The following is a 12,784-nucleotide window of genomic DNA, read 5'->3' on the forward strand; positions in this document are numbered from 1 at the left end:
AATCTCACCATGTTCTCGATTCCTGTCCACTGTGACCAGCCGAATCTGCACAGGGCTGGCCCAGTGATTGTGGGGAGGGTCAGTCAGAGGTTTATTAGACAAACTTTACTGATGTATTGTCCCTGCGTGTATCTTTGTCTTTATCCTTCTGTGAAGGGGGGTGTATACCCCATGCTAGGCAAGAAAGAGCTAACCCAACACTATGGGTGGTGGAAGTTGCACCCCTCACACCATGCTGGGTATGTGCAAAGTGCTGCCTCAATGTAAAAGGGAGTGGCCCAGCTCATTCGCGGCTGACCACTGAGGAGGGAGGACATGTGGCGGAGGATCCTGCCCAGGAGTGGACTCAGAAGCTTAGGGAGCTCCCTTCACTGAAGAGCTCGGAGACCCCGATGACATATGGAGCCCGGCTTCAGGGGACACGGTAGGAAGTGGCCCAGGGAGGTGGGGTGAGTGGTATCTCCCACCCAAGGAAGGCCAGCGTGTTGCGGTAGGACCCCTGCTGACTGGAGGGTGACCACACTCACTGCTGACTGGGCCTTGGGCCAGGACCCCCGATCCCGGCAGTCACCTCCCCATCCCCCAGCCACTGGGTCATGCAGCTCTCAGCCTAGGGATAGTTGGGTAGATTGTAACAGCGGTAGCATCACAACCATGCCCTGCCCCAAAAGGGGATGGGTCTTGCATACACCATGACACCTCCTTTCCCAGGCTCCTAATGCAGACAAAAAGTCTGGTCTGGTGGTTTAACTCTTCGCTTGGAAGACCGAGGTTCAATTCCCTGCTCTATAACAGTCTTCCGGCGTGGCTTCAGGCAATCACTGCTCTGCTCTGCGTGTTCCTCTCTTTGAAATGGGGTCACAGCACTTCACCACCTCGTAGCAATGTTGTGAGGCTAAACACATGGTACAGGGATGGGAGGCAGATAAGGACCTTCAATAGTCAGAAGTGCAGCCTTTTCTTTTCCACATCAAATCACATTGGGGTTGCCACAAACTCATGATTTCAACTTGAGTCATTCAGTACCCAGTGTGTTTCCTAAATCCCCAGCTCCTGGAATCCTGTGATGCCATGAGTATCTCAGCTCTCATTTGAATAAAATGGGAAGCTTCTTGGGCGCATGGCAAAGTAGAAACGGTTGAGAACATGACCAGAGTTAAACTTCATCACTCAGAAACAAAAGAAACAGTTTGTTTTCTGGCTTGAGTTCTCCAGCTAAGGTCTAAGAACCTAAATATAAAAACAAACATTTTCCTTTCTCTTTTTAGATAAAGATTAAGATCTTTTCCCTGCTTCTGCAGGCTCAGCATCACAGGGGGACACGGATGCCCCTGTCAAATCCCACTGACCCTCCACACAAGCTAAAGGGCTGATTTCAGGACCAGAGCCTTAGTGGTACTTTTTTCACTAAAGCCTCCAGGGCTGAAATTCACAATGGGCTTATTCCTCTTTAACCAACAGCACGAGTCAGTTCCAGGAAGGGAAACACCCAGTTGTTGCTGCAGGTGGGGCATAGTGTGAACTCAGAAAATTGAAACATACGTTGTAACCATGTTCCACTGCCCAGAGAGAGCCATGGCTGCAGAGAACCCCGTGGAAAATCTCCAGGAGGAAGCTACATGTCCCGTCTGTCTGGAGTATTTCACAGAACCTGTCACTCTGGAGTGTGGGCACAATTTCTGCCGAGCCTGCATCAACCAGTGCTGGGAGGGATCCGATACAGCTGCCTCCTGCCCTCAGTGCAGAGAAACTGTGCAACAGAAAAACCTCAGACGCAACAGGCAGCTGGCAAATGTTGTAGAAATCGCCAAGCGGCTGAGTTTACAGGCAGCAAAGGGAACAGGACGGGATGGGGTGTGTGGGGAACACCAGGAGACTCTGAAACTGTTCTGTGAAGAGGATCAAACCCCCATCTGTGTGATCTGCAGAGAGTCCCGGGCTCACCGCGCTCACACTGTGGTTCCCATACAGGAAGCTGCCCAGGAGTACAAGGTACAGAGTTGCTGTCCAGTCTAATGGGTAATAACTTAGGCTTTTAATTACAGGTTAATGGCATCACAAGTTGCCCAAGACAGGTGTAACTGTGTCATTCAGCTCTGTGTAGCCTTCATTGCATGAAAGATGCTGTAGAAATAAATGATACTCCAGCCTGGCAGGAAAGGCAACAGAGGAGGATTTTAAATTTGTCTGATATGGGAAAGTTTTCTCTGAGCAGCTGAATCCTTTTCAAATCCAGCTTCCACCAGTGAACTATGGGAACTACAGACTGGAAGTTGTTAAATGATCAGTAAGGTTTGATCAGCGCTGCAGGCTAGTCTATGTGAGAGTGCTGCATTCAGACTAGAGAAGGGGGAGTTACATACTATGGCTGTTATTACTGATTTATCATAGAGTTTATAATTGTTATTTGCATCCCAGCAGCCCCTACAGACCCCAGATGAGATCTGACCTCGATTGTAGGGGGCCCTGCACAAATCCCAGTGAGGGACAATCCCTGCCCTGGGCCGTTCACAGTCTAACTGGACAAGGGAGACAAAAGGTGGGAGGAGAAACCGAGGCTGAGTGAGGGGAAGTGACTTGTCCAAGGTCATTTAGTGGGTCAGTGGCAGAGCTGGGTATAAACTACTTTTCTAAGGCCCAGTCCAGCATCCTAAGCACTAGGCTACGCTGACCCCCTCAGCAGCACTGAGCAGTGATGAAGTGCGGACAGTGGGAGGAAAAGACTCCTTGATAAAGGCCCCAGGCTCAGCAGGGAGAGTAAGTTTCCCACTGGGATTCTGAACTCCTGTGTTGCTCCATGAAGGGTTAAACTCAGATGCTGCCGGCCTGCGCTAGAGGAGGTCACTGGACTAAACGCCATGTGAACTCCAAGCATCTTGAGTCCACACACAAAAGGGCTCCAGACAGCTCAGGTTCATGCCAAGTACCACTGGGATTTCACTGGATTGTAGCAAAACTAACCACAGGCTGGAGCTGACCAGTGTCAGTCTGAACTGTTCTAGTGTGTACGTGGGCAAGGACCAGCCAGAGTGGTTCCTTTAGTCCCATAATGCAGCTTATGCAAATCTCTCAGGATCCACTGCTTCCGGGACCTTTGCTGAGGATGGTGGGGTAGCTACCTAGAGGCCATTGCCACGGAAAGAGGCTAGGACAGCGCTAGGGAAAACCCCAGCTGTTCCTAACACAAATCAACACATCTAATGGGGTTTGCCCTAGGCCTTCGATCAGTGTCCAACTCATCCCATCCCCAGGGGTACAGGGCTGAGAGTCAATGGAGTTGGGTTCTTTTGAGCATTGCAACCTATATGGCTGCCCCAGAGGCTTCTGGGATTGATATCACTGGTGTCACATGGTGGTGAATATTTAAGAAACAATTTCCTGCCAATTTAAATCAATGGAGAAAGTGGACGTAATAACTCAACTCTGAATATAAAACACTCCCAGTTTCCATTAATAAGGTTTCATTTCCTTGGTGTCTCTGATGTTCAACATCTAGAAGAACCCACTGTTGTACACAATGTTGTTGTAACTGTGTTGGTCCCGGGATATTAGAAAGACAAGGTAGGTGAAGTAATATCTGCTCATGGCCAGCTTCTGTGGGTGAGTGACAAGCTTTCAAGCTTACACAGAGCTCAGGTCTAGGAAAGAGTATGTTCCCCAGAGCTGAGCTCTGTGTAAGCTGGAAGGCTTGCCTCTCTCACCAACAGGAGTTGGGCCAATACAAGATGTTACCTCCCCCACCTAGTCTAGCTAGGAAGACTGACATATCTTGCATTTGAGGTGGGAAAATGCCCCCTACAAACAGACAGTCAGCCTCAAAATAAACCCACTAAATCATTTCTGTTTGTCAGGAAAAAATCCAGGCCCATTTGCAGACCCTGAGGGAAGAGAGAGAAAAGCTGCTGGGATTTAAAGAGGCTGTAGAGAAGAGAAGCCAGGAGTATCTGGTAGGTGCCTGTTGTTCTTCACCTGCTGGGACTTGGAGATGGGAGGGTTGTTTGCTGGTAGATTTCTCTGTGGCCTTGGTGAATGTGGGTTTGTGTGTGTTTCTCCATGATCATGGGATACTCTAAGTGTGTGTGTGTGTGTGTACACAGGTGTGTGAATCACAAATGTTCTCTCCCCGGAGAAAGACAACCGCACCTTCTGCAGCATCTAAGATGTGGCTTAATTAGTGAGTTAATTACTATTCCTTATGGTGTTCACAAAACTTCTCCCAGACTACACTGATTATATCCCAGTAGCTCCAGCTGGAGGCCCAATGTCTACACAGCTGTTGTTGGTGTGGTAGCGTGAGCTGCAAGAGCCTGAGTGTTGCCATGGGCTTGGAGGCTCGCTACTGTTTAGATGTACCCTCTGAGGCCATTGGACACAGTGTCCGAACCACGTCAGACATGGAGACATCCCTTTAAGAGACATTGGGGCCAAATGGGAAGCTGTAAGAAAATCCTCTCCTGTGTGATGAGAACATAGAGTCCAGTGCCACAATGTGAAAGATTGCAGATTTTGAACTCCAGTCCACGGGCCCCAGACAGTCACCACAACCCAGCAGCTCTCCAGAGCCAGCAGGGGAGGGGCTAGTGGAACTGTGGCCCACCAAAAGATCTGCCTACCAAACTCCTGATTGGAGCAGACGTTCAGATGCACGAGTTACACCAGCAGGAGTCACGGGAAGTTGTCCAAACAACCGAGTGAACTCCTGGTCTGCTGCTGGACTGGCCCCTGACTCTGGCTTGGCCCTGCCCTGGCTTTGTTCCTGGCTGAGGTTTGACCTGGAGTACTGCTATCTGACTCTGATTCCGGCCTGACTCTGCGTGGCTGACTGACTCCGACTCCAACCCTGACCCCCCTTGGTGAGATCCTGACTTTGACTCCAGCTCTGACTTTGGCTGTAGTTCCTGACTTCCAACTGCAGCTCTGAGCAGCAGGCCTGACAGCTCATGTCCTGGTCTCTAACCAGATGTGTTAGAGATTGTAAAGAAACTCTCTCTTGTAAGACTGTATGAAAGGCCCTCAGGCTTCATCCATGTTCCTGACCAGCCCTTTCCTTATTTATTCTAGAAACAGACAGAAATCGGGAGGCAGAAGATTGTGTCTGAATTTCAGCAACTGCGGCAGTTCCTGGAGGAACAAGAGCGACTCCTGCTAGCCGGGCTGGACAAGCTGGATGAGGCAATTGTGAAGATACAGAATGAAAATGTCAGTAAACTCTCCGAGCAGATTTCCCGTCTCAGTGAGCTGATCAGTGAGATGGAGGGGAAGTGTCAGAAGCCAGCGAGTGAATTCCTGCAGGTGAGACTGAGTGAGAAACATCCCATATCCCCACACAGGGAAGGGAGGGCTCCTGAATCATAAGCGCTGGGTCCAGCAGTCGGAGATCTCAGTGTAACTCAGCATGTGCGTTCCTGACATGTGAACGACTATTGTTCTTTACAGTGTTACAGAAACAGAGATATTAGAGATGGGGAAAACCCCATTAGCTCAGCGATTCATGGCTCTGGGTCAGGGCAGGCGTTCTTTTCCTCGTACTTGCTAAATCCCTTCCCTAGGATCCCCTGTGTGCATCAGATGGGACTGAGATTGTTTTCTCTCTCTCTCCTCTAGGATGTCAGAAGCACCTTGAGCAGGTATGTGGCTCTCTCACTCCCCCTCACACTTCACAATGCTGGGAAAGAGCTTGGAGATGGTTAGAGCCGCATCTCCACAGGGCTCTACAGCCAAATGTGTGAGGAAAGGTCATATTTTGGATACAAATCTCTCTGATCAACTTCATCCTCAGGTTCTCACCCTTTTATAGAAGACTCGGGAATTATCCCTTCATTGGGAAAGACTGACCTAAAGTATTTCCTAGCAATGTCACATCCCTGTGGGACTGGCTGCCTCAGGACTGTGGGGATGGAATACGGGCCTGTCACTGCTGGGGCACTGGTCACCATTCAGTCCAGGGCAGCAGTGGTCAAGAGACTTTCCCTCCTGATATCTGTATGGAATGAGCTGGGGAGGGGGGAGTTGGTGTCTCAGTCTAGTTCCTAGTGGATCAATTTCTACAGCACTTTGCATGGGAACCTCCTGTCCCTCAGAGCATGGAGGCCAATGAGTGAATTCACCCCGGAGACTCAATTCCCCTCTTATCTCCAGAGCTGGTCTCTCCAGGTGAGAGCCGAAGAATATTAATGGGACCGTAAGTGGGAATGTTTCACGGCCAAGGGCTGTGTTGCACCTGCTCTGACGGTGGGAGGTGTAGATGAATTGTAGCTCCAGGCCCATTAGAGCAGCAGCTCACTAGCCAGAACTTATAATGAGTCACTACATGAAAGATAACCATGTGACATTGTTTCTGTCTAGATTTGAGAAGGGGAAGTTCCAGCAGCCAAGGGAGATTTCTCCTGAACTGGAAGTGAGACTCAGTGATTTCTCCCAGAAAACTATTGCTGTAATGGAGACTCTGAGGAAGTTCAAAGGTACCGAGAAGGGACCTAGGAGGGGAAATTGGGATGAGCCTCTGAGACTGGGGGAGGAGAATGACTCTGGCCAATTGGTTCATAATTAGATGATGGATCTATTTAATTGTTGGGTGAGAATGCCACAGACTTGGGGTGCAAGACACTCAGGTTGATTAATTCAAACCCTTATTTCTACCAAAAGCCTGCCTTGCCATTACAATTACGGTTAAAGTAAGAAATGACTCATAGACTTTAAGGCCAGAAGGGACCATCACGATCATCTAGTCTGACCTCCTGCACATTGCAGGCCTCAGAACCTTGCCACCCACTCCTGCAATTGACACCTAACCTTAGGCTGAGTTACTGAAGTCCTCAAATCAGAGAATGCATCATTTATTCTAGTTTAATATCTGCTAACGATCCATGCCCCATACCGCAGAGGAAAGCGAAAAACCCCCAGGCTCTCTGCCAATCTGATGTGGGGGAAAATTCCTTCCCAACCCCAAATATGGTGGTCCGTTAGACACTGGGCATTTTGGCCAGACACCCGGCAAAGAATTCTCTATAACTCTGAGCCCTCCACGTCTACTGCCCCATCACCAGCCATTGGGATATTTGCTACTTGCCATAGCATATAGAAAGAAGTGCTGGCCAGTTCCCTTCTCCTGGGGCGTAGGCAGGTCATGGAGGATTTCTCCTATGAAGCTCTGACTATCCCTTACACTGTCTGACATATTATACACATCCAAATTACATATTTATTAGTTCTTTTCCAATCACCTTTGAGTGTTATTTAATATTCATATCTTATATAACTCATGCAATTCACATGCATGAACTTTTTTATTGGTAGGACTTTGCACTCCAAGATATTTTCATGTTATTCTCTTTTCTCATTGGTTTATTACCGCTAATTATGCATAGCTCACTTTGACTCTTTCCTCCGCATAGGGATTTTAGGACTTTGCTTACCACTCCTGGGCAGTACATTTTGGGTGTCTGTTCTTAAGCATATTGTGTGGTCAAAACATCTCAACTTAGGAACACATCACTTGATATGAAGGTCACTTAAGGCAACAATTCCCTTATGTCAAGCAAACTGCTAACCAGGCCAAAGCCAAGTCAGTCAGTATAAACGCTGAGTAAACAGACCCAGCAGCTCACAATTAAAGCCAGGATTTTGCAAACTCTCAACATCCAATTAGTGTCAAAGGGATCAAAGTGGGTAAAGTTACTGTGATGCCAAAGTCTTTGTATGATCTGGGTCTAGGTTACAACAAAAGCCCATAAGTGAATGAGACAAACCAACTGGAATCTGAAAGGTGGGAGGGGTTGATGAGGAGAAAATAAATCTGTTTTATGGATTATGTGTCCTGGGACGGTTGTGAGGCTGCAAGGACGTTGGTTCCATTGCTGAGAGATACCTGAATGAGAGAGGAAAGAGAAGGTTTTAGATTAGTTTATTTTAAATATCTGAGTGTGTCTCTGTGCCTCTCTGTCTGTTTCTCTGTCATGATGAAAATACAATTCTAAGAGTTCAGAGTGGTGATGCTGTTATAAATATGAAAGCCTGAAATCTCACCTCTCTTATCCTTTCCCCCTCCAGACATTCTGCCAGCTAAATTGGAGATAAGAAGAGTGGAACCCCTAGAAGTACATCGACAGGGTGAGATTGCAGATGGAGATAGTTTTACATTATCATAAAAGTCCCATGAAAACATTTTCATGAAATTGTACCTAAAGTTACCAACCAAACTGATAGTGGCCATGATGTTCACAGCCCTAAAAATGAAATCATAAATATGGAGGAGATCCCAAGCTGAAGTCACACAAACAATCCTGACACCAACTTTGGTGCTGAGTTCATGTCCATTCTGATGAACAGAAATGCTCTCCCTGAGCAGCATCCAAACACCCTTAAATCTGACCCTGGAATTTGTATAGACATTCACTGGCTTTTAAATATTTAATTGAGAGGAATGAGTAGAGAACTCACTTCGAGGGCTGACACATCCCTCTCCTTAACCTTGGCAGAGGAAGTCTCCCTCATCACTCTTCTCCAACATCCTACCTTTTGTTTGGGCAGGCTTGGGCTCTCTACTCCTGGGGGAATTCTGCACTAACACATTAAAAGTTCTGTGCCAAAAAATTACAAATTTTGCACACAATATTTTAAAATTCTGCATATTTTATTTGTCAAAAGAACACAATATAATCACAATAGTTTCAATTATTTTGGCAATTTATTTCAAAGTACCTGTCAGCAAGTATGTCTGTAACAATACAGACAATGAAAAAGATTCAGGAAATGTCTTTTGTCAAATAGATTCCTTACTAGGCATATAAATACAGAACTTTGAGTAATTAATTTGAACTAGAATATAGAACCATATGTTCTGCCCCCCTCAGAAGCAGTGCAATGACTTGGGGGAGTCAGGGGAATGGAGGAGCTGAGGGAGAAGGAAGGAGCCTGGGAGTGAACCTGGAGGATTGTTGACTATGGGTGAGAGAAATATGGAACAGGATTTTTTTGTGGGGGAGGAGAGAGGCTGGGAGGGATTTTTAGGGAGCCTCCCCAATGCAGACCTTAGCTTACCCCTAGCCTCTCCCATTCAGTCAGCCACATCTGCCACTGTCCCCATGTGCCTTGTACCCCCTCCCCATTGTCACCTTATGTCCCTCCATCCCCAATCAGACACCCACTCCCCTATCCCCATGTGTCTCTGTGTCCCCACTCAGCCACCCCCTTCTCCCATGTGGCCCTGTACCCCTGTCCCATGTGGCTCTGTGCCTCCACTCCCATGCAGCCCCTGTTCCATCTGTCCTTCCTCAATAGCCCTTAGAATCCTTGTCTATGACCTGCCCCCAACCCCACACACCTGTCTCTCCGCTATATCCCTTGTCTCCTGACCTGGGGCTGCTCCCACCCAGGAGCAGCTGCTCAATTCTGGTGGGCAAAAGGCAGAACCGCAGCAACTTTCTGGCAGAAGTTACTTTCTGCAGTAAAAAATAAAAATGTGTGCAGGCCATTAATTATGCATGTGCATATGGCGCAGAATTCCCCCAGAGAAGCTCTCCCATTAGAGTTTCTCACTCTTTCATTGATTGGGGAGATTCTCTCCCTCTGATGCTGCCCCCCTCCCTTCCCTTCTCTCTGGGCTGGGGATGGGGATACCCCACTCGATGACACTTCCTACTCTCTGGTCTTAAGTGGCTCTTCCCCAGTGCTGCACCTTCCTCTCTGTTCCCTGGCTTGGCAGTGGAGGCTGCATTAGGGCAGGGAGTTTCCTTCTGTGGGGTTTATAGCTGGTACCTGCCTCCTCTGCTCCTTTCTCACTAAAACCTTCTTGACACCTGCCTGGGTGTGTCTCTGATTCTGGGAATGGAGCAGCCCCAGCAGGGGGAGCTGAAGCCCCTGGAAGGAAATGAGAAACCAATAAAGTGGCTCCTATTAAACAGGCTGAAGAACTGTAGTGACATCTCTACTCATACTCAGGTGTCCAGGACAGAGGCAGCTCCCTGGGATCCAGGGCTGTCCCAGCCAGGACGGGGCTGCTGGGGAATATGAGAAATGGTTCCAGCCTCCCGCAGGGCTGATCTCTGCAACTAACACTCTGATTCTCTCTCCCCGCAGCGAATGTGACTCTGAATCCAGACACGGCTCATCCCCAGCTCGTCCTGTCTGAGGATCGGAAAAGTGTGAGCGGTGGAGACACGTGGCAGCGACTGCCCAACAACCCTGGGAGATTTGACACTGTGTACTATGTGCTGGGCTGTGAGGGATTCACCTCGGGGAGACATTGCTGGGAGGTGCAGGTGGGGGATGGGCGATTCTGGGCCGTGGGGGTGGCAAGAGAGTCTGTGAAGAGGAAGGGATGGATCAGCCGTAGCCCTGATGATGGGATCTGGGCTGTGGGGCTGTGGAAGGGTCAGTTCCAGGCCCTCACCTCCCCTGAGACCCGTCTGCCCTGGCGACGGGTCCCAAAGAGGATCCGGGTTTGTCTGGACTGTGACCAGGGGCAGGTGACATTTATCACTGCTGGTGACAAGGCCCCGATCTTCACTTTCCCGCCAGGCTCCATCCCTGGGGAGAGAATCCTACCCTGGCTCTGGGTGGGGGACAAAGACACCTGGCTCATACTGTATCCCTGAGGGGGATTTTCCCACCCATTCAAGAATACAAGAGTCACTGAAGAAGATGACATTTTGATTACGAGGCACGGGCTAATCCCATAAGAGACCTCAAACAACAATTCAAAGTTGAATTCTTTAACCAGGCGCTAGATTGTGCAATATAGTCAGTTGAAAAACATTTCATGCAGCTCAAGGAACACAGCAGTATATTTGGGATGTTGTATGATATTCCAAAACTACTCACTATACCTGAAGAAGACCTACACCAGCAATGCAGGGCACTAGAGACAGTGTTCACGCATGATGACATGTGTGTTATTGATGCAAATGATTTAGGTGATGAACTGAAAGCCCTTTCAAGATACATTTCAGCAGGATCAACTCCAAAGGCTGTTCTGGAATAAATGTGCACAAATAAGATGATCACCCTCTTTCCAAATGCTTTTGTTGCTCTGCGCATACTTCTAACACTTCCTGTAGCAGTCGCTTGTGGAGAACGAATTGCCCTATAGCAGCTCTAGAAATCAAACAGTGTCGTGCTCTCTTATTTGTCAGTGTTTGATTTTGCAAAGGGACACATTTCTGTTTAGCCAAAGTGAGCAGAGATGCCTCGTACTTGTGTGAACAGTGCAGATAACTTCTGCTATGTTTGTGGTGAAGTGACTTTTGCATCACAAAAGCGCAGTATAACCACTATGGTTAAGAAAGCCTATCACCTTTATTTTGGCTGCAAAATTGGAGATCAGGACAAGAGGTGGGCCCCACACATATGCTACAATGCTTGTACAACGAATCTTCGCCAGTGGTTGAACAGGAAAAGGAAATCTATGCCTTTTGCAGTGCCAATGATTTGGAGAGAGCCAACAGATCATACCAGCAGTTGTTACTTCTGCATGGTGCCTCCAGTTGGGAAAGGTGTGTCAAAGAAGAAAAAGTGGACTGTGCATTATCCAAACATTCCATCAGCTATACGCCCAGTAGCCCACGGAGAAGGACTGCCGGTTCCTGATGCACCAGAATCATTTTCACTTAAGTCAGACGAGGAAGAGGATGAAACTTCTGGTCCTGAACCATCAATGTCACAGGACCCACATTTTCTCCCATCCTTCTCCTCTGAACCACACCTCATAACACAAGGTGAACTGAATGACCTTGTCAGGGATTTGGAACTACCCAAGAGTAAGGCAGAGCTGTTGGGCTCCAGACTACAGCAGTGGAATCTCCTGGCAGGTGATGTTAGGGTTTCCATGTTCCGTGACCGTCAAAAGGATCTTGTCCCATTCTTCTTCATGGAAGGTGATCTTGTAGCCTGCAACAACATCGATGGTGTGATGGCAGCCCTCAACATCGTTCACGATCCAGATGAGTGGAAACTGTTCATTGATTCATCGAAGACGAGTCTTAAAGCTGTTTTACTGCATAATGGCAATGTTTTGCCATCAATTCCAGTTGGTCATGCAGTCCATATGAAGGAAACCTATGACAACATGAAACAACTTTTGAGGTGCATAAACTATGACCAACCTCAGTGGCAGCTTTGTGGCGATTTGAAGGTTGTTGCTTTCTTGCTTGGTCTGCAGACTGGATACACAAAGTACTGCTGTTTTCTCTGCGAATGGGATAGTCGTGCAAGAGATTCCCACTACGTCAAGAAAGATTGGCCACTCCGACAGTCATTGGAGTCTGGGAGGAAAAGTGTTCAGCATCCACCGCTTGTTGAATCAAGGAAGATTTTGTTACCACCCTTACACATCAAGCTGGGTCTGATGAAGAACTTTGTCAAGGCCATTGACAAAACACAAGCAGCTTTCAAGTACCTCCGTGGAAAATTTCCAAGGTTAAGTGAAGCTAAGATAAAGGAAGGTGTCTTTGTTGGTCCTCAGATTCGTGAACTTCTTCGAGATGATGCATTTGACCATGCACTGCGTGGCAAGGAATAGACGGCATGGAAAGCCTTCCAGTTAGTGGCAACAAATTTTGTCGGAAACAACAAGGCAGACAACTACAGGTTGTTTGGTGGAAAACCTCCTCAAGGCATACAAAGGCCTTGGTTGCAACATGTCACTAAAGATACATTTTTTGCACTCTCATCTAGATTTTTTCCACCGAACTGCGGAGCAGTGAGCGATGAGCACGGCGAGCGATTTCACCAGGACATTGCAACAATGGAGAAACGCTATCAGGGCAAATGGAGCCCATCAATGCTT

At 48.0% G+C, this 12,784-nt stretch overlaps 1 protein-coding gene across 1 annotated transcript; it reads left to right on the forward strand.

Moving 5' to 3' along the window:
* Positions 1–1,551: 1,551 nt before the first annotated feature.
* On the forward strand, positions 1,552–10,671 carry LOC128847239 (zinc finger protein RFP-like). Its single transcript, XM_054046617.1, has 7 exons — positions 1,552–1,992; positions 3,852–3,947; positions 5,062–5,292; positions 5,605–5,627; positions 6,346–6,461; positions 8,050–8,109; positions 10,078–10,671. The coding sequence occupies exons 1-7, from the start codon at positions 1,552–1,554 to the stop codon at positions 10,593–10,595; spliced, it is 1,485 nt and encodes a 494-aa protein (XP_053902592.1). The 3' UTR covers positions 10,596–10,671.
* The last annotated feature ends 2,113 nt before the right edge of the window (positions 10,672–12,784 follow it).

The sequence above is a fragment of the Malaclemys terrapin genome, chromosome 13, assembly GCF_027887155.1.
Source record: "Malaclemys terrapin pileata isolate rMalTer1 chromosome 13, rMalTer1.hap1, whole genome shotgun sequence".
Lineage (NCBI taxonomy): Eukaryota > Metazoa > Chordata > Testudines > Emydidae > Malaclemys > Malaclemys terrapin.